This window comes from Athene noctua, chromosome 30 (assembly GCF_965140245.1).
Source record: "Athene noctua chromosome 30, bAthNoc1.hap1.1, whole genome shotgun sequence".
Taxonomy (NCBI): Eukaryota; Metazoa; Chordata; class Aves; order Strigiformes; family Strigidae; genus Athene; species Athene noctua.
Window position 1 is genome coordinate 2,864,935 of NC_134066.1, and position 24,815 is coordinate 2,889,749.

Consider the following 24,815-nt stretch of genomic DNA (forward strand, 5'->3'; position numbering starts at 1 on the left):
GGGCCCCCCAACCCCCCTCGGTCCCTCTCGGTGCGTCGTCGCTGCCGCCGGCTCCGTTACCGATGACCGCCCATCGATGACCGGCTATCGGCTATCGATTGCGGCCCCCGCTCGAGCCCCCCCTGGGGTCCATCGATGCCCTCGGCGCTCCCCCCCCCCCGCCCCGTCCCTCCCCGCTCCCTTTCCGCTCGGCGCTCTCGGCGCTCCGCTGCCCGCCCTTGGGCGGCCCCGCTCGATGCGCCGGCGCTCGGCTGAGCCCCCCCGTGCCGGCCCATGGCGGCCGCGGCGCCCCCCTCCCGGCGGCTCGAGGGCGTCGGCGCTCGGCTGCGCGGCCTGGCTGCGCGCGGGGGCCGGAAGTGGCTCGGGGCGGGCGGGGGGGCCCGGGCCCTCCTCAGGTGAAGCCGCCGCCGATGGAGCCGCCGCCGCCGCCGAGCCCCTGAGCCCCCCCCGCCGCTCCCCCACGCCCCGCGGCCGGGCCGGGCCGGGGGGGCCCCTCCCGAGTGCCGCCGGTGAGCGGGGGTCGCGGGCGGGGGGGGCTGTCAGGGCGCGGGGGTGGTTGGGCCGCGGGTTGCGGTGGGGAGGGGGAGCGGGGTGTGACCAGGCCGGGGGGGTGATGGGGGGCGGGGGGTCAGGCTGGGGGGGTCGCCGGGGCGGGGGGGGGCCGCGGGGTCTCTCTTTGGGGAGGGGGTGTCGTGGGCTCGTGGCTGGGGGGGGTCCGTGTCCCGCAGGCTCGTGTCTCGGGGGGGTCGCGGTTGTGAGTGGGGTCTGTACCTCGGGATGGGAGGGGGGGCGCGGGAGGCGTTTTGGGGAGATGTCACCCCCCCACAACCCCCCCCCCCGCGGCGGGTGCCCCCGAAATCTTCCCGGAGCCCCTTTCCCCAGGACGGCCGGGGGGCGCGGGGGGGGGTCGTTCCTCCTTGCCCCCAAACTTGGCCGCTCCGGAGGACGGAGGGGCCGGGGGCGCGGGGGGGGACACCCCCCAGTGTGTGTGTGTGTGTGTCCCCCCGGCGATGAAATGACATTTCTGGGAAACAATGGGCTCCGGCCGGGGCGCGGGGGGAGCGCGGAGCCCCCCAGAGTGCTTGTGCTGCTTCTGTGTCCCGGTTCCGGGGAGGGACCCGCCGGGGCTTGGGGTCGTTCCCCTCCGCTTCCCCCCGTTCCCCGCCAGTTCTCGGGGTGTTATTTTTTTTTTGGGGGGGGGGTGCGGGGCGTCTCTCTGGGCTCGGAGCCTCTTCCCAGCGCCTTCGCGCCCGCGCCGCCGCCTCCGGGGTCAAGGTTGCTGCGGGCGCCGTTTTGGGGGTGAAGCTCCGGGCAGCGTTTTTTCCCCCCCGGCCTGTACCCGCCGCAGCCTCTGGCGGTGCGGGGGGGGTGCTCGGCTGTGGGGGTCACCCCCCGTTTCCGTGTTGCTCAGCCGCTGCCCCCCAGAACCCCCCCACCCGCCCCCCTGTCCCCGTTACCGATTCTGCAGCAGCTCGGGAGCCCTTCCCCGGGCAGGAGGGGCTGCGCGGGGGGGGCACCGGGTCGGCAGCCCCGCGGAGCCTGCGGGGAGGGGGCACGGGGTCCCTGAAAGCGTCCCGGGTGCTGCCCGGCTCTGTTCCCGTCGCCTCCTGGAGAACCTGCGGTGCCCACGACCAACCTCTCGCTGAGAGCCAGAGTCTGTCGTCGGTGCCAAACGGGGGCTTCGTGCCCCCCCAGGGTCCCCGCGAGGGTCGCCAAAGGGGGCCCAGAGACCCTGGCGGGGGCACGGGGAGAGGCAGCGGCGGCTCCGGGGAAGCCCTTGGCCCAAAGCAGCTGCTGCCAGCCCAGCCCTGGCCCCGGCCCCGCTCGTGGCTGCTCCTTGCGGAGTCTGGGGGTGAGCGGGGGGGCTGCACTGCGAGAACGGGGGGGGGAGGCTTCCTCGCGCCCCGGCGCTTTGGACGGGCAGCGTCCGCGGGGCGACGCTGGCGTCGTCCGGGAGAAGCTCGCGGATCCCTCCCCGCTGCGTGTCGGGGTGTCGGTGCGGACGGAGCGGGGAGCGTCTGCGCCTGCCGGGTCGCGCCCTGAACCCCCGGCTGGGCGGGGGGCGGCGGGGACGGGCGAGCCGTGTCCTGCGGCACGGGACGGGGCCGCGACGTTTGGCCTCGTCTTGGATTTTTCTGCCTCCGAGGACTCGAGGAAACCCGGGCGGGGGCTGCGGGAAGGTGCCGGTGTCCGGAGCAGCCGCGGGGCCCCGGCTCCGGGTGCTCCCGGGGGGACCGAGGGAACCGCGGGGGCCGGAGCGGGGTTATCCGAGGGCAGAGGAGCGGGACGGGCGCGAGGAGGGAGCATCCAGCGGAGGATTAATTTTCCTCCGCTCTCAGAGGATCAGTTCCATTTACAACGCGCCGCGGCGTCCTCACGAAGTTGGGCTGCGAGCGGCGGGAGCCTGAAGGCCGGGGCCTCTCCTGCCGCCCCTGTCCGTCCGTCTGTCCCAGCCAGCGGGGAGAGGGAACTTCTCCTTCCTCCCTCCGCTGCCAGGGCGGTCTCCTGAAACGTCTTTTCAACTTTTGTAGGCTCGGCCTCGTGGCTCACGGTTATTGTTTATTCGCATTGTGGTGATGCCCAGAGGGCACAACACGGGTTTAGATCCCGAACAAAGACCCTGGTGGGAGACGGCCCTCGCTTTGCTTTGAATTAAAACTTTGCCGAAGTCGCCGAACCTCGGGAGCGTGTTCAAGACGAGGAATTTTTTACATTTTACTCTGTGCTGGTTTATAGTGCTGCTTCCCTCGGCAGGCTTTTAGACAAAATTCTCTCGATAAGCGGGCGAGGCTCGTGTCCTGTCGTGTGTTCGCACGGGGAGGAGCTTCTCCAGGTGGTGAATATTGGTGAAAAATGACACCTGGCTCAGGTGGGGGACGGCGCTTGCGTCACCTGCGCGCTGCTGGACCCTCTGAGGGTGTTCTCTCTCTCTCTCTCTCTCTCTCTCTCTCTCTCTCTCTCTCCCCCCCTGTTTTATTTATAAAATGATGGAAATCGTAGCTGCAGCTGCTCAGTTCTTGGGTTAAGGCGCCCGAAGCGCAGGCGCTGTCTGGGCACTGGCCCCTGCCAGCAGCCGGGGGGACACGGGGGGTGATCTCAGACCTGTCCGGGGCTTGCCCGGGGCTCAGCTGGGGGGTTAGTTTTTTTTTTTCTGCCCGTCCCTAAAGCAGCGACCTGAGAACGTTCCTGTCGGCGCCGCTTGGCTCCGGGGCCGCCCTGATGACAAACGGCGGCGGAGGTGACAGGTCCTGCCCAGCTCGGCCAGGAGCTGTCAGCTGCCGTCCAGCCCCAGCGCTGCCTCAAACCCTCGGGTTTTTCGTAAAACACGTCACAACGCTTGAATTTTTGCTTTTGAACGGGGCCCGGTGCCGGCACACGCGGGGCAGAGCCGCGTCCGCGGCGGGCCGGGGGCTCTCCGGGCACTTCCCCCGCGCTGGGTTCTGAAGCGTTTCCAGTGACACAAACTTTTGTTATTTTTGAGCAGCCGGCTCGTTCAGCGACCTTCTATTTGCGGCAAAGGTGGAAAAAAACTCCTCACGTTGGAAAATAAGCGGCAGCTAATGGAAATAATGGTCGGGAAAAAGAAACTGCGGGGACCTTTACAGCGCTTACTAATTCTTACCCCGACAGGAGGCCGCTTCGCCCCGAGCGTGTCCTCCCGCTGCGCGCGCCCCGTCTCCTCTCGCCGCTGCTTCTGGGGACCCCGACCCCACCGAGCTGAGCTGCGGGGGAAGGAGCCAGCCCTCGGCACGGCCAGCGACGTGCCGGGCAGCGGAAGGCTGGGACCGGGGTGTCCCCAGTCCCCGCCTGCAGGCCACGCCGAGGAGCGGGTCAGACCGCGGGGTTGTGAGGTTTCTGGCTGGTTTCTGTGCGAGTCTGGCGGCAGCTGCGCGTTGACCCTCCGGGGTTGTAACCTTAAAAATAATCTGGCACGTTCCTGGGTGTCGCTGGGCTGGGGGGGATCTTCCTGCCAAGCGTTTGGCTGCAGGGTCGTTTCACGGCGCCCGAGGTCTAACCAGAACTACCGGGGAGAAGGTAAGAGGAGAGAGACTGAGGCCTTTCCCGACGACCACGAGGCTCGTCGGGGTATAACGGGCTCTGGGGGCAGCTGGCGGGAGCCCCGCGTCGGAGGGATCCGAGAGGCTTTTCCCGTCTCTGGGATGTTTCTGCCATCCCAGGAAAAAGCACAGACTCGGCCCCTCTCCCGGGCCCGGCCGCTGCAGAAGCCGCTTGTTATTAGTGCAAAGGACATTCAGGAATTGCACCATGCCGAGGTGGAGGTTTTTTTAAATTGGGCTAGTTCTGAGGACTTTTTTTTTTTCTTTCTTTGAATGTTGTCACTTGGGGAAAAGTCCTTATTTCAGAGGGGAGAGAGCGGCGCGCGGCGCTGGAGACGCTCTGCTCTAATTTTCAAGCGCTTCTGTCTCCGATTCCCAAGCTGATGATCACACCTAAAGCTGGGAAGAAGGTCCCGAGCCGGGGACGTGCCCCCTGTGCCCGGTGGTCCCCGACCCAGGTCCTCGCCGCCCTGGTCGCCATCCACCCAGATGGAGGGGGCAGGGGGCAGCTCGGGGGCGGCCGCCGTCGCTCCCCGTCGCGTGGGGACGGGCCGAAGCCGCGTCCCGGGAAGCAGCAGCCCCTTTCTCCCAGGGCCGCGTTTCCACCCAGGGGTTTGTCAGTCCGGGGCCCTTCCGTGGCGCTTCTCGAACGCGAAGGGACCCGGAGAGCCAACGCCGCGCGGGGTCGTTCTCCAGCCGCAGGGTCGTGACGGGCCGCAGCTCTGCCGAGCTCCAGGGCCGGCGGCTCGGTGCTTTTTGCAATTTTAAAAATGACAATCCCTGCTCGCAAGGCTTTACGCTCGGCCAAATTTAAGGAAAATAACTGCTGACACGTGGCTCGGGGCTCCTGAAACGCTCCCGGTGTTTTTCTTTGGGTCCCCTTTTAAAACACAAAGGAGCGAGGAATCGACCCCCTTTATTGCACGTCATCCCCTTAACGTTAACGAGACCGCGTGTGCCGGTAGGAAGGAGCCACAGAACTGGCGCCTCAACTGAACGGTCTTTGGCTGATTGTTAGCTGATTACTTGGAGGGAAATTAATTTCTCGTTCTCGCTGCTCGCGCTCTGTGGATTAGGCAGGACACCGGGGTCCTGCCCGTCCCTGGCCTCGGCCACGAGCCCGGGGTGTGACGGGTCCCTGCGAGGCAGCGAGGGGTTTGGGAGGGGGCAGCTTGCTGTGCCCATCAGACAGCTGCTTGGTCTTTTTTTTTAGAAAAAAATTGCTATTTTCTGCAGAGCACGGGAGAGAAAGGGCTTTCTAAATAAAATTGATTTTTATTAGCGTGTTGCCGTGCCCTTTGTGCAAAGCAGACAGATCTCTGAGTGGGTGTGCGTAGGGCAGAAAAGCAAAATTACCAGTTCAACAAAAATAAAGCTGCAGGATGCGTTTTAAACCACAGTTCCTGTGTAACCTGGCGCTTGAGAGAGAGATCTCAACCTGAATTATTTTCATCTTGTGAAGTTCACGGCCGCCGTGGGGTGGGAAGGGGAACTCCGGGGCGCTCGGCTTTTCCTTGGCCGGTGTCTCCATCTCCCCAAAGCCTGCGGGGCGAAATGCTCGAGTGGGACCCGCCGCAGGGTATCGCTGGGCTGGACTGGGTGGAAACTGGTGCCCAGTGGGCAAAAGCCTCCCCAGAGCCAGCGAGCCCCCGGTGAGCTCCGCAGCGACACGGAGCGCGGCGCCAGCGTCTCTTCTTAATTAACATCAAGCAAGTAGTCGGGTCCGACGGGGTAATAAGCCCGGCCTAACGTGCCTCGTCCGCATCTGTACTTATCTCGAGCGGTGCGTTGCCAGGAGCAAGACTCGTACAACTCGGTTCATCCGAGAAGCAGTTATTGTTAAAAATCTGCTTTTAAAAGGGGGCACCGTGGAAGGGAGCGACCGAGTTCTTTCAGCTCGGAAAAGGGACCCGGGTCTCTGGGAAGCTTCGCCCTCCACGGTGTGTCGGCTGCTCGAGGGACGGAGGAGGAAACGAGCAGCGTGGCTGCTGCCGGGGAGCGCTCGCACGCTGCAAATCGCGGGGATTTTCCTTTTCGAGGAGACAATTCGTCTCCACAAATTATCGCTTTTAAAAATTGTTCTCTGCAGCAAACGCTCCGTTTCCGACCCTATCAACTGCCAATTAGAGCCGGCTCTAAACAGCGAAACTCCTGTTTCTAAAACTGGGCTCGTTTTGTTTTTTAAACAGCCGGTGTAATTGACAAATAAAAGCCATTTGAATGTATAAAACCTTCATTATCTCCGTGGGGAGCCGAGCAGCCAAATATGAGGCAGATTTCCCTTTTATTTCGGTGTGGTCGTTGGAGCGGCTGTTGCGAGGCTGCTCACCAGAGCCTCCTGCCTCGGCCGTCGCTCTCGTTGCCCAAACCCCCGTTTTTTTTCGGTGGATAAAATGGAGCCGGGCCCTTCGGCCACGCGCGTCCCGCGCTCCAGGCTCCATCTCCCCGTGGGCGCGAGCGCGTCGCGTCCCGGCGGCGCCGGCGCGGGGAGGAGGGTCGGGGTCGTCCTCTGGGGCCGGCGGTGAAGTCGCGGGGCCGGTGTTGAGCCGCGGAGCAGCGTTAGAGGAACGTGGGGTGAGTAACTCCTCCGCGCCCGGGGGCTGTCGGGTGGTTTTACCGGAGGAGGAGAGTCCAAGGAGGTTCTGGAGGCAAACTCTGACCGAGCTCTGCTTTCTCTTTCAGCAAAGTACCTTAAAGATGGATATAGAAGACTGTAATGGACGATCTTACATATCTGGTACGTCTGATCTTGATTTCTGCCGCTTGTTTCGGGTCGTTAATGTTTTAAGGTGCCTCATCCTCTGGCTCTGAGCTGTCCTGGGCGCTCTTGCTTTGTCTGGCGCTGGGCTGCTGCCGCCGTGAAGCGCTGGGGAACGGTACTGAGCGCGTCAGCCTGTTTCGTGAGGTATCTGAGAAGTGTTAAAGCCCACGGCGCAATAAACAGCTGATTTAAAACCCGGTGCCTAGGCTGAGCCTTGGAGGTTTATGCTGAAGTTGATGTGCCTGTGCCTTCGCCCGCTGACGCGGCGGGCGGGTGCCCCCATGCCAGCGGTGAGTGAAGTTTCAAACCCCGCTGCAAGCTGAAAGGAAAACGTAGAAAAACGTTTTTCCAGCCGAAGGGTCTCGGGGAGGTTCGGGGCTCCTGGTGGCCTCACGGAACGGGGGTTTAGCCCCGCTCCCGGTTTGCCCGGCGTGGGCGAGCTCGGCCGCGCGCCCGGCGCCTGTCGGGGCGTGTTAAGGTTAAACCCAGGCTCAGCTCCGGACTAAAGCCGACGCCGCCGGCCTGCCGGGTCGCTCGGGAACCGGCGGGGTCACACGGGCCGGAGCTGCCGTGCTGGGGCCGCGGGGATTGAGATTATCCGGTCGCCTGCAGGAGCCGGGTTTACAGCCGGTGGGGGCCGCGGGTGAGGGCTGGTTCGGTGGGATTTGTTCTTATCTTCGGGGACTGGTGTTTGCAGAGTGAAAGCACCTCGGTTTGTCTGTCTTTGCTCGGGAGAAGAGCGGGATTAGAGTAAGACCTGATGCAGGTTTAGAAGTGGCAAAGCCGGAGGGAACTCTCGCCGTGACCCAGCGCCAGGAGAGGCGGGAGGTCGGGTCCCGCGGGGCTCAGCGGGGAGCGAGGCCGGACCCGGCCGCGCCCGGCCACGGCGCCTCGGGGGGCCGCGCGGGGGGACCCTGCGCAGCGTCCCGGCACCCTCGGAGCTACCGTGTGCTCCTGCTTTCAGCGGAGGCCCCTCCCGTCCCCGGGGATCCCTGCTGGGGTCAGACCCCCGGCTCTCCTCCAGGCGCCCGCCGCAGTTCGCTGCTCAGGTTTCGGGGGGTCTCTGTTACACAACAAAATGCTTCCCCGAAGGGTTTGGGGGCCCGTGTGAGCTTTCAGTGCTGCAGTCCTGGGGGTCCGAGGTTTAAGCAGCTCCTGGAGCCTGGGGAAGGTTAACGGGGGGAGGAGGGAAGAGCAGCGTCTCGGGGCCGAGGTGGCTCCTTCTGGACTTCCCTGGGACTCGGGGAGCGACGCCGCGCTGCGCAGCCGGCCCGGGGCGCGGGGCACAGCTAACGAAGGGCGGGTGGTCGTTAGGGTCAGGCCTGGCAATTAGCCACTTCGGGTCGCTGAGCTGCTGCGGATCTGAGGCGAGCGGAGGAAACAAACAGCAGAGCTCCCGAAACTCGTTTCTGTGAAATATGTTTAATTAAACGAACTCTCCGTAAAGTTCACGTTCATCAGGTAGCGCGGGGGCCGACAGCCCGGAAACTCTTTGTGAATGCGAAATACTTTTTCTCCTTTGAATTCTTCACAGGAAAATAAAGTCAGTTTTGAATCAGCGCTGGCACAGACAGAGCCGTTGGCGCAGAGGGGTAGAACACGGTGGAGGCGGGCGGGAGAGCTCGCCGGTGCCTCCCCGGGCCGTGAGTCCCTCTGTGGGCGCTGGGCGAGGGGCGTCCCGGTGCCCGCGGGATCCTGCCCCCCCTCGCTCCACTGCTCTCCCGGGGCGGCCCAGCACCCTCGAGGTTTGTCTCCGCTTCTCCCGCCACGTGCGTGTCGGGGGCTGGTGGGAGATGGGGGACGTTTTCAGGCTGCCCCCAGGTTCCTCCGGTTTTACCCTCTTTTATTTGGGTGCCGGGCACCCGAGAACGGGGTTAAACGCTCCCGGCTCTCGGGTAACTGGGCTGCAGACGCCAACCGTCTCTTGCCTGACGTTCAGGTTTCCATTTGTTGGGGGTTTTTTTTTGTTTTTTTTTTTTTTTTAGAGCGAATGAAATGTGACCCAATATTTCCTGAAATCTCAAGTCTGAAAAGTTATCAGGGAGGGAAATTGCTGAGAGACCGTCGAAACCAGGCGCTGGGTGCTCCCAGGGGTGGGATAGTGCTTCAGCTCTCGCTGTCGGCGCGGGCAGCCTGCCCGCCTTCCCGGGGAGCCGTTACTGGGGGGCCCCCGCTGTCAGACCCGCTGCTGCACGGAGGGAAAAGCCCCGTCCCCATCTTGGGGGGGAGATTTTCTGGAGTTGGGGGGGGGGTCCTGGCTGAGATCCACGCAGCTCTGGGGGGGCTGGACACCGATCCCTCCCGCAGGAGCGGCGGCTCTCGGCCGGGCGAAGGTTCGCGCTGGCTTGAGCCGTTTTGGGGAGGTTCTGGGCAGGGGGGTCACCCCCGTGTTACCCCGCAGTGCTTCCCGTCGGGAGGAGACTGAGGATCCTCTGGGATAAGGAGGATCCTGTGGGGTCCGGAGGGTGGAGCTGGCTGGCAGAGGAGCTGAGCTTTGAGCTGAAAACAGGATGCTTGAAGGGACCGAGGAGAAATTAACTTTCTTTTTCTCCTTAACGTTGGGCTTACATTCTAATTCGGGGTTTTTAACCTTGCTCCGATACGTGGGAGATTGGCAGCAGCTGGGAACAGGTTGTAAAACAGCGCAGGGGGTTCTCCCCGCCGTCAGCATCGCCCGGGGCTCTGTCAGCGAGCCTCGCCCTCGTCGGCCGGGCTAAGCCTGGCACCGGGAGGGTCATTTTCTGTAGGATGGGAACTGCCCGCCGAGGTAAGCTCACCTGCAAGCGCCGCCTAAACGAAATCCCTCGTGACTCCAGCACGGGGCCACGGGCTCGCGTGTGGTGGCCGTTGGACTCGGAGGCGCCCGCGAAGTGGCTCCTCGAGGCAGCGCCGGGGCTTTACCCGGCGACGCTTCTGCTCCGTTCCTGGAGCTGAGGACCGGGGCTTCGGCCTCCCCTTACCGGTGCAGGAGGATCGGAGCCCACACGAGCCTCCGCTGGGCTGACGCGAGGGACGATGCTGTTCTCCCTCCGGCCACCAGATCCTCTATTTCCCACCGATATTTCGGGGCCGGTGCCCGGTCGCTGAGCCCGGGGGCCGCCGGCTGCGTTGCGAGGGCAGAGCAGAGACCCCGCAGCATCCCTGGCCCCCCGTCCCCTGCCCTCTCCCTCCTCAGAGCATCATCCCCGCCCGGCGCGGCACGGCCCCGTGCTCTCGGGAGGCCGCGGCCGCCTGTCCCTGCGCCGGGCAGCGGCGCAGCCCCGGTTCCCGCTCGCCGTGCCGCCTGCCTGTAAAATGACGGTCGTTTCCCTCGCTTCCAGGAATCTGCTCTTCCTGGAAGGTGAGTGGCTGCGTGCGCCCTGCCAGCGACGCAGACATGCACACGCAGCCTGGGCTCCAGCGCTGTTTCCAAGGAGTTGGCTGTGATAACACTCCAGGGTATCTCCAGCAAGGTAGAATAATGCGAGTTAAACGGGAGCGGCGGGGGGGGAGGAGGATCCTGAAATAACTCGGTGCCGTCTCCGCTCGCTCTCTGCGCGCGGAGGAGAAGGGGCGCAGGGGGCTGCGCTGGGCAGAGGACTGACCCTGGAGGGGGATTCGGAGGTGTCTGAACCCCCCTGTGCTGGCACGGCGGAGAGGGAAGGGAAGGCCTGGCCCCCCCCCCCCGAGATGCCTGTGGAGGCGAATGTGAGCGGGGTGGGCTCAGGCCGCCGCTTGTGACGTACCGAGACCCTTCGGGAGGGTCGGTCCCACCCCAGGCAGCGGCTGTTGGGTTTTCGGCCGCAGGACGTGCCCCCGGCCCGCAGAGCCCCCTCCCTCCCCGCTCAGCCTCTTCCTTAACCTCTCCGCTGCGCCCGGCGCTGCGCAGAGGCTTCGTGTGACTCAAACACGGCGGCGGCAGCGTGGGGAGGGGAGAGGGAAGGGTCCTCCAAGTCTCTCCCTCCGTGACCCCGGGAAGGAAGGAGGAAACCTCATGAAAATGCTGCTGCGGGGAGTTGGGGAGCGTGAGGGTGCTGCTGGGGCGTCCCGGCTCGGTGGCGGCCGAGCCGCGATTCGGAAGACGCCGCCTCACCGGGGGCAGTTGCCATAAACCCTTCCCCTGCTCAGCGAGGCTGATGAGCTCAGCGTCCCAGCAGTCATCAGACAATGGGATGAACTGGGCTCGGGGAGCACCGAGGGAAGAGTTTCTCCAGATGCGAGTATTTAGAAATAACATTCCCAGCTGTGCTAAAGGCGTTCGCGGCGCTTCTGCGCTTCCCATCATGGAACTCCGCCGTCCCCGTCCCCGCAGCGCCGCTGCAGGCAGCTGCCCGGCTCTCGGGCGCGCGGTGGGGAGGGCTGGCCGGGAGCGGGGGGGTTCCTGCGCCCTGGCAGCCCCCACATCTCGCCGGAACAGAAACCCGCTGGTCCCCGAAGGGGAAAAACTGAGCCTGGCCTGGCGAGCACAGGCCCTGGGCTCGAGGTGACCTGGTAGGCAGCTGCGTCGCTCAATTCGCTTCCCAGCGTGAACGGGCAAGGGCCCGTTTCCCGGGGCTGTGGGGGTCTGTCGGGGCAGGGGGGGTTCAACATCCAGGGACCTGCTCAGGGATTGTCACCTCAGCAGGGACTGTCGGGGCGGGGGACGCCGGTGCCTGGCGGAGGGACCCGCTCGCCCGGGCAGGGCGCTGGGCTCAGCCGGGCAGCGCAGGGTTGTTTCGGGGGGGAATTGCTGCTCGTGCCCGGGGGGGTGGCCCGGTCCCCCCCGGCCAGCCCGGCTCTGCGAGCTGGCAAGGAGAGCAGAGCGCGCTGCTGCCGCGGCGCCCGAGGAGGTCGGGGCCGGGAAGCACCGGGCTGCCGCCCCGGCCGCGCTGCCAGCCGCTGCCCTGGGCTGAAAGCCGCGTCCTCCAGCCCCTGCCCGCAGCCCCGAGCCGTGCTTCGGGCGTCGCTGACTTGTGTTTCCCTCCCCCCGCAGGCAGTGGGGACTCCTCTCTGGAGAAGGAGTTCAGCTCGGCCATCGTGGGACCCGCGGTGAGCACGCCCAACAGCCAGCACTCCTCCCCGAGCCGCTCCCTCAGCGGTGAGTACCCCACTCCACGGTTTGTCCCCACACCCTGCGCTCGCTCGGGCCTGACACAAATTTTGACTCCCCGCTGTGACTCTGAGTCTGGCTCTTGGTGTTTTGTTTTTTTGTTGTTTTTTTGTTTTTCTCCTGCCTGGGTCTCGCATGGAGCGGAGCAGCCGCCCGCTTCTGGCCCTGGGCACCGGCTGTGGCTGCCGAGGAGTCGGGGTCTCCCCTTGTGGTTGTGAATTCCACCTCGACTTTCACGCAGCCGCGTGTCCCAGGCTGTTAATAGTCACAACTCAGGAGGGGCTGCAGAGCCATCCGTTGCTTTAGAAGTTTTTTTTATCTGTCTGGGTGGCCGGGTGGGAAGCGAGAAGCTGCTCCACGTCCTCTGGTGTCGTGGCTGGGGCAGGTGCCGTGGTTCAGGTGGCAGCTGAGCTCTGCCTCGACCCCAGCGACTCTGCCGGGGGGTTGTTCGTGTCGCTGCGGGAGACTCGGGGACCCCCGAACGTCTCGGGGTGCGCCGGGAAGGCCACGGGGTGACGAAACGCGGCCGAGCGGGTGCTGGCGCCTGACCAGGACCGAGAAACGGGCCCCGTGTGGGGCATCTCCCGTCTGCAACGTGAAACCTTCCGTCTCCCTCCCCGCCTGCCGCTGGCGCTCTCTGCTTTTTATTTAAAATGAAGGAAACTGCTTTTTTGGTGACAAGAACCTGCCCTGGTCACAGGGGATTCGGAGTGGCCGCAGCCCGTCCCTCGGCCCCGCGCCGTCCGCTCCCTTCGCTGCCGGACCGATGGACTCGACCGACCCCGACAAGTCCGGCGCCGCTCGGATCCCCCCGCTCCCTCCCGCTCCCGCCGGGCCCTCTCCTATTCCTTTGCCAAGCGGGGGAACTCCCCCGGGATTTACCCCGCAGCGAGGTGCTCGGGACGGCCCCGCTGAGGTCCTGGCCTGTGAAGGTTCCTCTTTCTGAACCGGGATATAACGAGCCCAAAACATCCCGTTTTCACGGGCGGTACCATTAGAATGAGCTCTGTTGCCATTTTTTCCTTTTATTACTTGCTATTTATTTTACATTTGCCCTACAAAGGCGCTCAGGAGCTCTGCAAAGAAACAAAATCTTGGCTTTTTGGCAGAGGACAGCTCTGGGAGGTAACGCAGCCTTTTCGCTTGATCAGAAGCAAAAGGAACTGAGCGCGTGGGACTGACGGGGAGGACAATAACGATCCCTTCCCCTTTAACAGCGGGATGCGAGTGATGGTATTGCCTCTGATCTGACTTGACTTCACAGCTGGTTCATCCAGCAAGCATCGTGCCCCAGAGGAGCAAGAATATTATATAACCTGTTCTGCCAGCAGAGAGTTCTCTCCAGTGAGACCGGACTCTGCATTGCTTCTGAAAGGAGAATTACAGAACAATAGTTGGCCTCCCTTCTATGCCCCTGGAAAAAATAAGTCCCCGGGGGAATGGAAGGGGGGAAAAAAACCCAACAACCCAACCAACAAAAAAAAAACCCAACCAGAAAATCAAAGTGCAGCGAACGTCAACTCATCCCGGCAGCTCCCGCCGCGGCTTTTCCCGCCGTGTCTGCGCGGAGGCGGCTCCTGGCGCGGGGGCTCCCGGGTGCGCCCGGTGGCACCGGCCGACGCGTCGGGGCGGTTCAGCCCCCCCCCGCGGGAATGCTCCCGCCGCAGCCTCCTCCCGGGCCGCAGCCGGCCGTGCCTCCGGCCGGTGGCTCCGCAGACGGTCTGGAAGTGCCTGCGATTGCCGAGGCCGGGTGCCCGCACAGTTCACGTTGCCCGGAGCCGCGCGGGGAAGGCAGCGCTGCCCGCGCCAGGACGCAGGAAGGGAAGGAGGGAGCCAGCCGGGATTCCTGGGCTCTTCACCCGGCAATAAACCTCACGCAGTCTCGGATGAATCGCTTCCATGCTGCTGCTCCTCGTTAATCCCCACTTGCAAAGCCGTACCTAGCTCTGGGGGAGAGCCAGGGCCCTCCCGCCTGCCGCCCGGCCTCGAAGGCGGCACAGGAGAGGGGCTTTCTGCGCCGGGCACGGTCCGGCCCCGGGGGGCAGCGGGGGGGCGCGGGTCCCCCCAGCACCGGGACCCTTTCGCTGCCGCCGTCCCGGCTCTGCGGCGCTGGCGCGTCCTCCTCTCCCGGTGAGTGACCCGAAGCCGTCCGGGACGGACCGACCCTGCCCCAGCCTACGCGAGACTTTGTTCAGGAGCCCCCCCCCGGGTTTTACAGGTCGGATCCTGCGGGCAGTTCGGCTCCCGGGACGTTACCGAGGTTTTCTCGAACCCGCCGCGGGCGTCCCCGGGCCGTGGGTGAGCGCTCGCGCTCTCACAAAGAGCTGAACGAGCCCCAGGGGTCGAGTCAGCCCCAGATCTGGAAGCTGCTGGGGTTTGTGTGTGGCTGCGCTCAGCCCGCGCCGTTCTCACGCCTGGCTCCACCAGGCAGCTTGGACTCTGCAATCTCCTGCCCCGCGGGCAGCAGCAGAGTCTCCTTTGTCTATATAAAGTTCAGTTTCCTCCAGCCCCCACAGTTCTCCTCTTAAGGGATTGGGAAGAGCCTCCTGCTTTAAATGGAAGAAATAAGAATCTGATATTTAAAGGGATTCTGTAAATATTTTGTTTAAGCCCGTGGGCTCGGTGCGTGGCCATGTGGGTGACCTGGATTCGACTTTTCTCCAGCGTCATCTTCCTCCGGCCCGCCAGGACCAGCCCCGCGGGAGCAGGTAGTGGGTGCGATCGGCCGGGGAGAGCGCCCGGGAGCCTCCCCGGGGGATTCCCTCTCGCTCCCGGCTGCTGGCGATGGCTGAAAGTGGGAGGAAACTTTCCAATTTGATCATTTAAAGACGGGCTCTCCGGACGGGCGACTTTTCACCGAGGCTGAGGGTGTCCCGGCGACGGTTCTCCCTCGAGCGGAGGGCGCGGGCGGCGGCGCCAGGTGGGACGGACGCTCGGCCGCGGGAGGAGGGTGGACGAGCTCACCGGGAGGAGGGAGAGGGAGAGGCAGAGGTTTCCCCCGTCCTTCTCTCTGCCGGTCCCCGCGGGGCTGCAGCTTGCTGGCAGCGGCGGGAGCGGAGCGGTCGCCGTCGTCTCGGGGAGTGTTTGATTTGTGGCATTCCACAGATCATTAGAGCAGCCGGGAATGTAGGTCAGGGCTGGCGCATCCCCTCGCCAGCCTCCGCTCCTGGCGCTGCGGGAGGAAGGAAAGGTAGCGGCGGGGAGGGAAACCCGGGGGCTTGGCCGCGGCGGGGACCCCCACCTGCCGCCCCGGCCCCGCGCCCCTCCGGCTTCGGGGGGGGCCGTTCCTCCGGCTCCTGCCCCCTTGCCTGGGCCAGAAGTGCCGCGGGGTGGCTGCTCTGCGGCCGCGGGACCTTTCGCCGGTCCCGGGCACCCCCTTCCCCAGTTCCACAGAAGCTTTCTTGGGGTTTTCGGTGCCCCAACGCCGCCCCACGGGTGTCTCGCGTTGGTCCCTTCGCTGCCTTTGCCGCGATTCCTGCGGCTGAGGGACGGGCAGGGGCAGAGCTGCCTGCGGGGAGCCGGGGCAGGGCCGGGGGGTTCCACCAGCACCGGCCTCTTCTGTTTCTTTTTTTTTTTTGCCTTTAAGATAGTCGATGGATCCCAGGTCTTGGAGCGACTTGCGGTGAAGCAGCGTCTCCTCTAGCGACCTGAGGTTTAGTGACCGTCCAGGAGAGTCGTGTGAGGCTCTTCGGGCCGGGGCTTTTGAGCCTTTACCGATTCACTCAAAATTCGGTGTCTTTGCTTCCTCTGCACGAGCAGATTTTCTTTCCCCCTCTGCCTTTGAATCCAGGGAACTCACTCTCTTTTTCTCCAGCCAGTCGCCCTACAGGGCAGGATGCAGAGCAGGAGCCTTCGGGGTGTGCAAACAAACCGTCCATCCCGTAACCTCGTGCGATCGCGTTCGGTGTCTGCTCTCGAGTAGCCGACACAGTAAGAAATAAGAAGATGCACGTTTATACCGCGAACAAATCGCTTAACGCGTCACGGTGTTTCTGTCAGGAGCAAGTCTCGCCTAAGCTGCGCTCCCGCCTTCTTTAACTTCAGAGGGTTTTTTGGTTTTTTTTTCCTCTGCTGACGGTGTCTCGTCCCTTCTGCCTCCCCGTAGCAAACTCGATCAAGGTGGAGATGTACAGCGATGAGGAAGCCAGCCGGCTGCTCTCGCAGGACGACCGGATGCTCGAGAAGGAGGACAGCGTGATCGTGGAGGACTCGCTCTCGGAGCCCCTGGGCTACTGCGACGGGACGGGCCAGGAGCCGCACTCCCCCGGGGGCATTCGGTTGCCCAACGGCAAGCTGAAGTGTGACATCTGCGGCATGGTGTGCATCGGCCCCAACGTGCTGATGGTGCACAAGCGCAGCCACACCGGTGAGCGGCGGGCGGGGGGGCCCAGGGCAGGAGGTTTCTGCGGGTGTTGGCTGGTGGGCGCAGACGCTGCGGGAGGTGGGTGTCAGGCCCCGGGGAAGGTCCGGGAAGGCACGTGTAGCTCCTTCCTCATCATCGTCCAACCGCCAGCGGCAGGGCTGAGGCTCCCGGGGTGCGGGGTCGCGCCCGGAGCTGGTCGGCAGCCGAGGCCTTTCCCTCCCAAACGTGCTCGGCGCTGTTGATTCGAGAGCTGCTGCTCTGCAGGCTTGGAAAATGCTTTTAACCGAGAGTTTCACCTGGTTTTGCAGGAGAAAGGCCGTTCCACTGCAACCAGTGCGGAGCCTCCTTCACCCAGAAGGGAAACCTCCTGCGTCACATCAAGCTGCACTCCGGCGAGAAGCCCTTCAAGTGTCCCTTCTGCAACTACGCGTGCCGCAGGAGGGACGCGCTCACCGGCCACCTGCGGACGCACTCCGGTGGGTACCCGCGGCTGGGGGGAGGAGGAGGCAGGGAGGGAACGCGCCGTGATGCCACGAAACCCGGGGGTTTGAGCCCAGCTCCCCAAAGCGCCCGCAGCTCCTGGCCGGCAGCGCCCACACTCGCTGTCCTCTCGGCTCCCGTGCCTGGGGGGGGCTGTGGCTGCGGCTGGCGAACGGTCCGGGAGCTCCACGGACCCCGGGGGCACCCGCGGGGCTTTGTGCCGCTGCGTCCCAGCCCTTCCTGGGGGTTGTTGCATCTCTTACTTGTAAAGATAAATGTTTAATAGATTTTATTGAGTCAGGATAGGTCCCACCCCTGGGTGTGCCCTGCCCCAGCGAAAATGAGCGCTGAGGGGTTTTGTCTGCCTCTTGTTTTGACATTGTCCTTTTCAAATGTGACATTTGAGATGTGGTTTTCAACCCTCCGGTTCCGTGATGTAAGAGCTGGCGGGGGCCACGGGCGGGAGCGAAGCGCGCAGCCGGCCCCTGCTCTGTGCTCCTTCCCCCCGATTTGCTCACCGGCGCCTTCTGACGAACTTTCCAGTTCGAGGCTTTGAACGGTGGCGGCTCCGACCTTCCGCGCGCCGCGTGGAGACGAGCGCCGTGCGCTTCCGTGGAGGGAGAACCCTGGCCCTGAAGAGCCTGTTCTCGGCACAGCCGCACCCAGGAGCCCAGAAACCTGCTCCCCCCTCGCAGCCGGGCCCGAGGACCTCCGTTTGCTTTAAGTTTCTGCCCTTCTCAGTCAGAGGCTGCGATGCTCTGGGTTTAAGCTGTGGACAAATCTTCCCCCTTTGCTGCTTCGTTTGGGAGTTCATCTCCCTCCCGCACCCGAGTCTTTCCGGGAGATGCCGGAGGGGAACCCGGGCGGTTTGACCCCCGGAGCCTGGAATGGGGCTGTTGGTTCTCGCCTGGCGTCTGCGAGGGGGTTTGGTGCTTTGCAGGAGTTTTCCATCCATTATATTTTGTCTCTGGATGTCCCCGCTGCCGAGGGACAAAGCTGTTTCTCGGTGTAAAACCTTGCTGGTCTCGTCTGGCTCTGAGCCTGGCTGGAAGGTGGCAGCGGTCTGTGACACCGGGAGAGAGCTGGTGTCACCCCGGGGGAGGAGGCGAGATGAGCAGCCTTGGGCTTTGCCAGTTAATGGGGAGAAATGCCAAGGAAATCTTTCCCCCACGTTCTTTCCTTATCTCTAAGGGGGGAAAATAACCCAAGCGAGAAGGCGGTAACTGGATGCGGAAACCCTCGTGTCATTAACTCGGAGAGCAAAGAGCGCGGAGAGCCCGGCCGCGGCGACAGCCCCGCTCCCCACGGAGCACCGCAGGGCTGCCCGCACCGGCTGCGCCGTGGCCGCTCCGCCCCGAGGCCTTCGGCCCTCCCCGACGGAGCCATCACCATCGTCCTTCCTCCCCTCCGCCTCCATCCCGGGCAGCGCCACGTCGGCGCGGGGAGGAGCGACCTGCCCGGGGACCTTCGGCGCGCGGGGTTTGGGTGCTCTGGAGCTGGGCGGCTCCAGGAGTTTTGGACAAAAAAAAAAAATAAATCTGTCGTGTGTGGAGCAGAGTCCCGTTCGGAAGGTGCCCGCCCGTCGCTGTGTTGAAACCCTCCGCGTCGGGGTGTGGGTTCGGGGGCGTTACGTGGCAGAGCCCCGGTCCGGGAACTCGCAGGTGGGGCGCGGGGGCCGGCGAGCCCCCGCTCTGAGCCCGCTCACGGGTTAATTAACGAACGTGCCTCGAGGGACCCCGGGTCGCGGGGTCGGGTCGTTCCTGGGCTCTGCGGTCGCGTCTCCGCTGCCCGTCCCTCGCGCCCGGGGGTGGGTCCTCGGCCGAGCTGTGCCGGCATCTCCCCGCGGCCACGCAGAGCAAGGGTCGTCTTGAGTCCTGCAGTCAAGACACGCCGAAACGGGACGAGCCCTCACAAAATATCAAACAGAAATTAGTCTTTGTGGGAGCTAATTACTAAGAAAAACCTCCGTTGAATGTGGATTTCACAGGCGAAAGTCTGGCGGTTGCCCTGCCTGGGTGGAAGGCGGCGGGGCTCGGCTTTCCCCCCCTCTGCCTTAACTAGAGGCGTGTGCGTTTCACGGCGTCCCCACGAGGGACGCGGAGCTTTCATCTCGGAGGATGTGCTGTCCAAAAAAGTGAGGTATTAAAATCCAGATCAAACGCGCCGAGTCGCTCTGAAATAGATCAGAAGCTGCAGCCCACACCCGGGACAGCTGAGAGGAGCCGCCGGCCCCCCGAGACCCCCCTCCCTCCCTCTCCGTCCTCGCCGCTTCGCAGCCGGTAAATCAGCGAACCTGGAGCTGGCGCTGGGAGGAGCGTTTCTGCTTGTGGTGCAGCTCGGGAGAAACTTCTGGCGGCGGGGCCGGGCGAGGAGAGCGGCCCCCTTGCTCGTGCTGCGGGTATTACAGGGGCGAAGAACTTGGGGGAACCCTGATGGGCCCTCGCTGCCCCCCGAAGCCTCTCGCTGGCGGCAGGTGACGGATGGACCGAGACCCCCGGGACACGAGCAGGGGCCGGTGGGTCAGCGGCGACGATCTGGAAGAACAGACCGAGGGGTAAAAGGAAAAGCGATGGGTCGCGAGGCCGAGCCCGGCGCGGGATGGAACCCCCTCCCTGTCCTGCAGCCGCCTGAAGCCCCGTCCCTGAGGCGAGACCCGGCGCCGGCGTCGCCCACCGAGGGCCGCGGCAGGACAGCGCGGTCCCCCCGTCCCCACGCCGGGGCGGGCCCCAGGCTCCTCCGTGTCCCCCCTGTCCCCAGAGCCCCGAACCGCGGGCTGGGCCGGGGGGGGGAAGGCTGATCCCCAGGACGGAGCTTCCCGGCTTGGAGAGGCAACGCCGCTCCCGGCGCAGCGTCGGGAGGGCTCGGCGGGGCACGAACGCACGCGGGGGTTCGGGTTGTTCCGCTTGGGAGTAACGAAACCGAGTCGCTTGGGGAACTCTTGACTTTAAAAGCTGCACAAGTGATGGAGATTGATGAGGCAGAATGGAATTTGGAGTCGAGGCTCCCGCAGCCGAAGTGCGAGATTTGAGGAGTAAATTCCGAACGCGCATTTTTGTGTTCGGACCCGGCGGCTGGTGGCATCCTCACCTCCCTCGGGACCGGAGCAAACCAACACTGCGCTGCTCCGCGACAATGCCGCTGCCCGGGGGGGGCTGGGAGGAGAGATCTGCACTTGTCATCGGCTTCTCCGCCTGGATTTCTAACCCGGAGCGTCGGTGGTGAAATCCGCGGCGGCTCCTGGACTCCCGGATCTGCCCGCAGCTCGGCTGAGCCTCGGGGTGGGGCTGCGGCGCGTGTGGCCACGGCCGGGCTCCTTGTTGCCCCCCGGGCAGGGTCCGGACGAGGTGGCGCTGGCCCCGACCCCACCGCAGCACCAGACACTTGACGGGAATCCGCGTGTCAGAGCTGGGGCGGGGGGTGAGTGTGAATTCACCGACAGCCTGAAAATGGGGGTTTTTTTTGGGGTGGTTGGTTGTTTTGGTTTTTTTTTTTTTTTTTAGGAAGCAGTTAAAGGTTAAACCGCAAGCTGCAAAAAACCCCCAAACAGCCCCGTAAATCTGACAGGAACAGAAAGAACCTGGTCCGGGCGGGCTGTGGCAGACGACGCGCCGCTGCGCGGGGCGAGCGTGACGCGGGCGGCTGCCGAGGGGCTCCGGCTCCCCCCAGGAGCAGCCGCTTTTGGGGCATTTCCCGCTGCCAGAACCAACCTCCCCGGGCCCAGCTTGTCCCGAAAGCCGCCGTGTCCCCGTCCCCAGCGCGGCTCCGGGGTTTGGCGTCGTGCCTGGCGGGAGGCGAGTTCACCAGCCCGGCGCTTGCCTTTTTTTTTCCCCATTAACATCTTCTGGCCTAACGAGCTGCCCACCCCTGGGAGCCTGGATCCCTTCAGCCCCCTCCCAGACCTTCAGTGGGGCGGGCGCCGCCTTGCCCTTGTGCCCGCTGCTCTGGTGCCCAGGTGCCGCCCTCGTTACCCTCACCAGCCGTCGGGGAGCGGCACGCAACCCCCGCGTCAGCCGTTGGTTTCCCCGGCGCAGGCTCGGCCTCGCGCACGCGATGGAAACTGCGACGGGGCGCAGAGATACCATCTCCCCGCGGGGGGGCCGCGGGTTTTCACCGTAAGTAGCCCGTGGGTGGGAGCGCGCACCGGCCCCGTGGCGCGCGGTGGCCGCTCTCTTTTGGTGGTCGCCGGCCGGCGAGGCTGAACGCCGACCCGGGGTGGCTTCAGTGATTTTCGGTCAGAAGTGAGAAAATTGGCGGAGATGAGAACAAAAACGTGTCTGGGGAGCGTCTTTATCGTGAATCTCTCGGGGGGGGGGGGGGGGGTACATGCTCTGCGCAGCCACCGAGCACTGGCCAAGCCACTGAGTGCTTCGGGGCGAACAGATATTGAGAAACGATTAGAAAGTTGGGGGGGGCCCAGCTGCCCTCCTTAAATATCGCCCTTGTCAGGGCTGCCAGCACGAGGGTTCACCTGGAGGTGCGTAACGGGACAAGAAACCCGTACCGGGAGCAGAACGCGGGTAGAGGCCGGGTCCGGGGCGTTTTGCTTTCGGTATTTGGCCAGAGGATGGTTTCTTTTCGTAGCTCCCCATCTCTCAGAGCCCGGGAGCACCCTGCGGGTCTCCGGGAGGCGAATCGTGGAGCTGGGGGGGGTCGATGGTGGCCAGGCTGCGGCTCCCGCCTCTGGCAGCCGTGCCGGCGAGGTCGGGTCCCTGCGGCACGGCTCGGGGGCCGCGCTCGGCCCGTTCCGGGCCCTTTTCTCTCCCGCCGACGCGCGTCCGGCCCGTCCCGGGGCTCTTCGCCGAGGGCACCGTGTCTGTTCTTACGGCCGGGCTCTGGTTTGCCTGTTTTCGCAGTCTCCTCCCCCACCGTCGGCAAACCCTACAAGTGCAACTACTGCGGCCGGAGCTACAAGCAGCAGAGCACGCTGGAGGAGCACAAGGAGCGGTGCCACAACTACCTGCAGAGTCTGAACACTGAGCCGCAGGCGCTGGCCAGCCAGCAAGGTCAGTGCCGGGGGGGGGCCGGAGCCCCGCGGCCTCCCTGGCTCCGGGGACACCGGCAGGGGGGTCCCGGCAGGGTGGGGAGTGGGGCCGCGGCTTCGCTTTCCAGCCCCGTCTGTGGGTGACAGGGTCGAGCTTTGGGGACGCCCCGTTAGGAGAAAGGGGGTGTGTGTGTGGGGTGGGGGGGGGCTGCGTGGGGCAGAGCGTGAGCCCCCGGCGCTCGTGGGGCCAAAGGCGCCGCCCTGCCCGCGCGCCGCTTAACGCCGCAAACCTCCGCCGGTGCCCGGCGTGACCCCCCCGCCGCCTCCCCTTCGCCGCCGGCCGAATCTCAAAGCCCCCCCCGAATGGAAACGCGCCCTTGGCCTGTGTTTCTGGTACGAGAACCACCGAGAGCGTTTGCCGTCGATGACGGAGCGCAGCCACGACGTGGGGGATTTACCCCGCGGGCAGGCGCCGGCGCCGGGCACCGCGCGGCTCGGGAGCCCCCCCGGGCTCCCCCCCGGAGCCTGCAGACAGACCCCCCCCCTCTTTGCTGCGCCGGCAAAGACCCGAAGCCGGAGCCGTCCTGGCTCCTCGCCCGTTCGGAGCCGCCGAGGTTCCCACACGGAGACTTGAACCGGAGGATCCGTCGCCCCGCCGGGGGCGCGGGAGCGGCGGCGCTGCCCTCGCCGCCGGGCAGGTCTCTCCGGGACGGGGTTGAGAGCCGGCAAGAAAATCGAGGGCACTTCGATCCGTTGAAGCCGGCTCCTCTTCCCCAAAGCGGCAGGAGCGGGCCCAGCTCGATGAAGAAGGGAGGCGGACCGGCTGCCGGCGCTCCCCCGCGACCGAGTCACCGACGGGGTAAGCTCGGGGCCTGGAGCAGGCGGCCCGGGAGCCTCCGGCAGGTCCGTCCCGGCTGGAGAGGGCAGGAGTGAGGCCCGAGCGGAGGCTGCGGCCGGGGGCGCAGCGTGCCCGTCCCCTCGCCCCGTCCCGCGGGCGCCGCCTCAACCCGCCTTCCCCTCCTCTCGCCAGGTGAGGAGATGCGAGACCTGGAGATGGTGCCGGACTCTCTGCTCCACCCCTCGGGCGAGCGGCCGACCTTCATCGACCGCCTGGCCAACAGCCTCACCAAACGGAAACGCTCGACCCCTCAGAAGTTCGTGGGTAAGGGGATGACTCGCCCCCTCCCCGGGCAGGCAGGAGCGCGGCGGGAACCCCCCCACCCCGCCGGAGCTGAGGGTGTCGCCCCACGGCGCCGGGACGGGGCAGAGCGCGGTGCCGCGGGGAGGGGGGGAGGCCATCGGGGCTGGGGGCCGGGGGGGGGGGGAGCGGCCCCCGAGAGCGGGGCGGCCCCCCCTGACGCCGCTCCCTTCCCTCCCTCCCGGCAGGGGAGAAGCAGATGCGCTTCGCCCTCTCGGATCTCCCCTTCGACGTCAACTCCGGCTTCGAGAAGGACGTGGAGATGGTCTCGGCCCACCACCCCCTCGACCCCTCCTACGGCAGCTCCCTGGCCCTGATGGGGGGGGAGCACCTGCGTCCCCTGCGCCTGCCCCCCACAAACTGCATCTCCGAGGTCACCCCCGTCATCAGCTCCGTCTACACCCAGCTGCAGCCGCTGCCGGGCCGGCTGGAGCTGCCGGGGGGCCGGGAGCCCGCCGAGGGGCCCGAGGAGGGGCCGGACGGGGTGCAGGGGGGCTTCCGGGGCCGCGACCCGGGCGCGTCGCCCACCAACGGCTGCCAGGACTCGACGGACACCGAGAGCAACCACGAGGAGCGGAGCTCGCAGCCGCCGCCGGGGACCTGCGCCAGCACCCGCCAGAGCCCGGCCTACGCCAAAGAGGACCCCAAACTGCCCGAGGGCCCCCCGCCCGCCCGCGCCACCCCCAGCGCCGCCAAAGAAGCCCTGCGGGTGCTCAACGAGGACGGGGAGCAGATCAGGGCCTTCAAGTGCGAGCACTGCCGCATCCTCTTCCTCGACCACGTCATGTTCACCATCCACATGGGCTGCCACGGCTTCAGAGACCCTTTCGAGTGCAACATCTGCGGCCACCACAGCCAGGACCGGTACGAGTTCTCCTCCCACATAGTGCGGGGGGAGCATAAAGTCGGCTAAACCGCCCCCCCCGCCCTCCTCCTCCTCCTCCTCCTCCTCCTCCCGGCCCCCCCAGCCCACCCTCCACTCTCCCTCTGTCTCTAGCTCACCCCCCCCCCACCTTAGGGCATGGAACTGTTGGTTTTTTCTTTTATACTCCTTTGCACTGACTTTGGCTACAAAAAATATTTAAAAAAAAAAAATATCGATAACTATTAAAAAAAATAATAAAAAAAAAAAACACAAAAAAAACAAAAAACCAACCACCACGCGCAACCAACCCCGACAAGGGGGAGCTCTTAACGATTTGCCTTTTTATAAACGGAGTTATTTAAATATTAACGGACTTTTTTGTGCTGTCGCCCCCCCCAACTCTCTCACCTCCCTCTGTTATTTATTAAGCTTTTTAGTTTCTCTTTTTATAACTTTTTTCTTTTTTTTTCCCCCCCCCACCCCCTCCCCAAAGTCTCACTTGAATTTTTGAGACTGTTTTCCGCCCCCCCACCCACCCCCTCTCCCCCTCCCCGGCCCCCCCATCAGCTCTCGGAGCTCCCACACCCCCCCCACCTTGGTGCGAGCCCGGCGTCGCCCGTCCCCGCTCTCGGGCGAAGCCAAACCTCAGATTAGGTGCTAAACCCCCCCCCCAGACCCCCCCCCACCGCACCCCCCGCCCGGCGGGGGGGCCGCTGCGCCCCGAGCTTTAATGAGTTGAAACCCAGAAAGCAGGGACCCCCCCCTCCCCTCCCCGCCGGCGGTGCCGGGGTTTGTCCCGGTGCCCCGTTCCCGCGGGGTGAACCCCCCCTGTGCCTGGTCCCCCCGGGGGGGGCGGGGGGGGCCCCTCCCTCCACCCCAATGAAGGAAACGTGAAGCTGGGGAGGGGGCGAGTGGCCGGAGCCGGCAGGTTCTGCCGCCCGGGATCTCCTCCTCGGCACAGGCCAGTATCCCCAGTATCCCCAGTATCCCCAGTATCCCCAGCCCGCTCTGCTGCGGGGTTTGACCCCCTCTGCCGCCCGC

At 65.2% G+C, this 24,815-nt stretch overlaps 1 protein-coding gene across 3 annotated transcripts; it reads left to right on the forward strand.

The window, feature by feature from the left end:
- Positions 1-355: 355 nt before the first annotated feature.
- IKZF4 (IKAROS family zinc finger 4) lies at positions 356-24,257 on the forward strand. 3 transcript variants are annotated; one of them, XM_074929633.1, is made up of 9 exons: positions 356-509; positions 6,741-6,795; positions 10,140-10,271; positions 11,771-11,875; positions 15,993-16,253; positions 16,559-16,726; positions 21,584-21,733; positions 22,742-22,873; positions 23,098-24,257. In XM_074929633.1, the coding sequence occupies exons 2-9, from the start codon at positions 6,756-6,758 to the stop codon at positions 23,820-23,822; spliced, it is 1,713 nt and encodes a 570-aa protein (XP_074785734.1). In that variant the 5' UTR covers positions 356-509; positions 6,741-6,755; the 3' UTR covers positions 23,823-24,257. The 3 variants fall into 3 exon arrangements, with proteins under 3 accessions (XP_074785734.1, XP_074785735.1, XP_074785736.1); XM_074929634.1 differs by lacking the exon at positions 10,140-10,271; XM_074929635.1 differs by lacking the exons at positions 356-509; positions 6,741-6,795 and having other exon boundaries at positions 10,114-10,159.
- The last annotated feature ends 558 nt before the right edge of the window (positions 24,258-24,815 follow it).

Bases quoted from the DNA above. Each gene is read 5' to 3' on its own strand.
- IKZF4 (XM_074929633.1), top strand. From the start codon at position 6,756: ATGGATATAGAAGACTGTAATGGACGATCTTACATATCTG. The intron at 11,876-15,992 runs GTGAGTACCCCA...GCCTCCCCGTAG, and splicing joins CCCGAGCCGCTCCCTCAGCG to CAAACTCGATCAAGGTGGAG. The intron at 22,874-23,097 runs GTAAGGGGATGA...CCCTCCCGGCAG, and splicing joins GACCCCTCAGAAGTTCGTGG to GGGAGAAGCAGATGCGCTTC.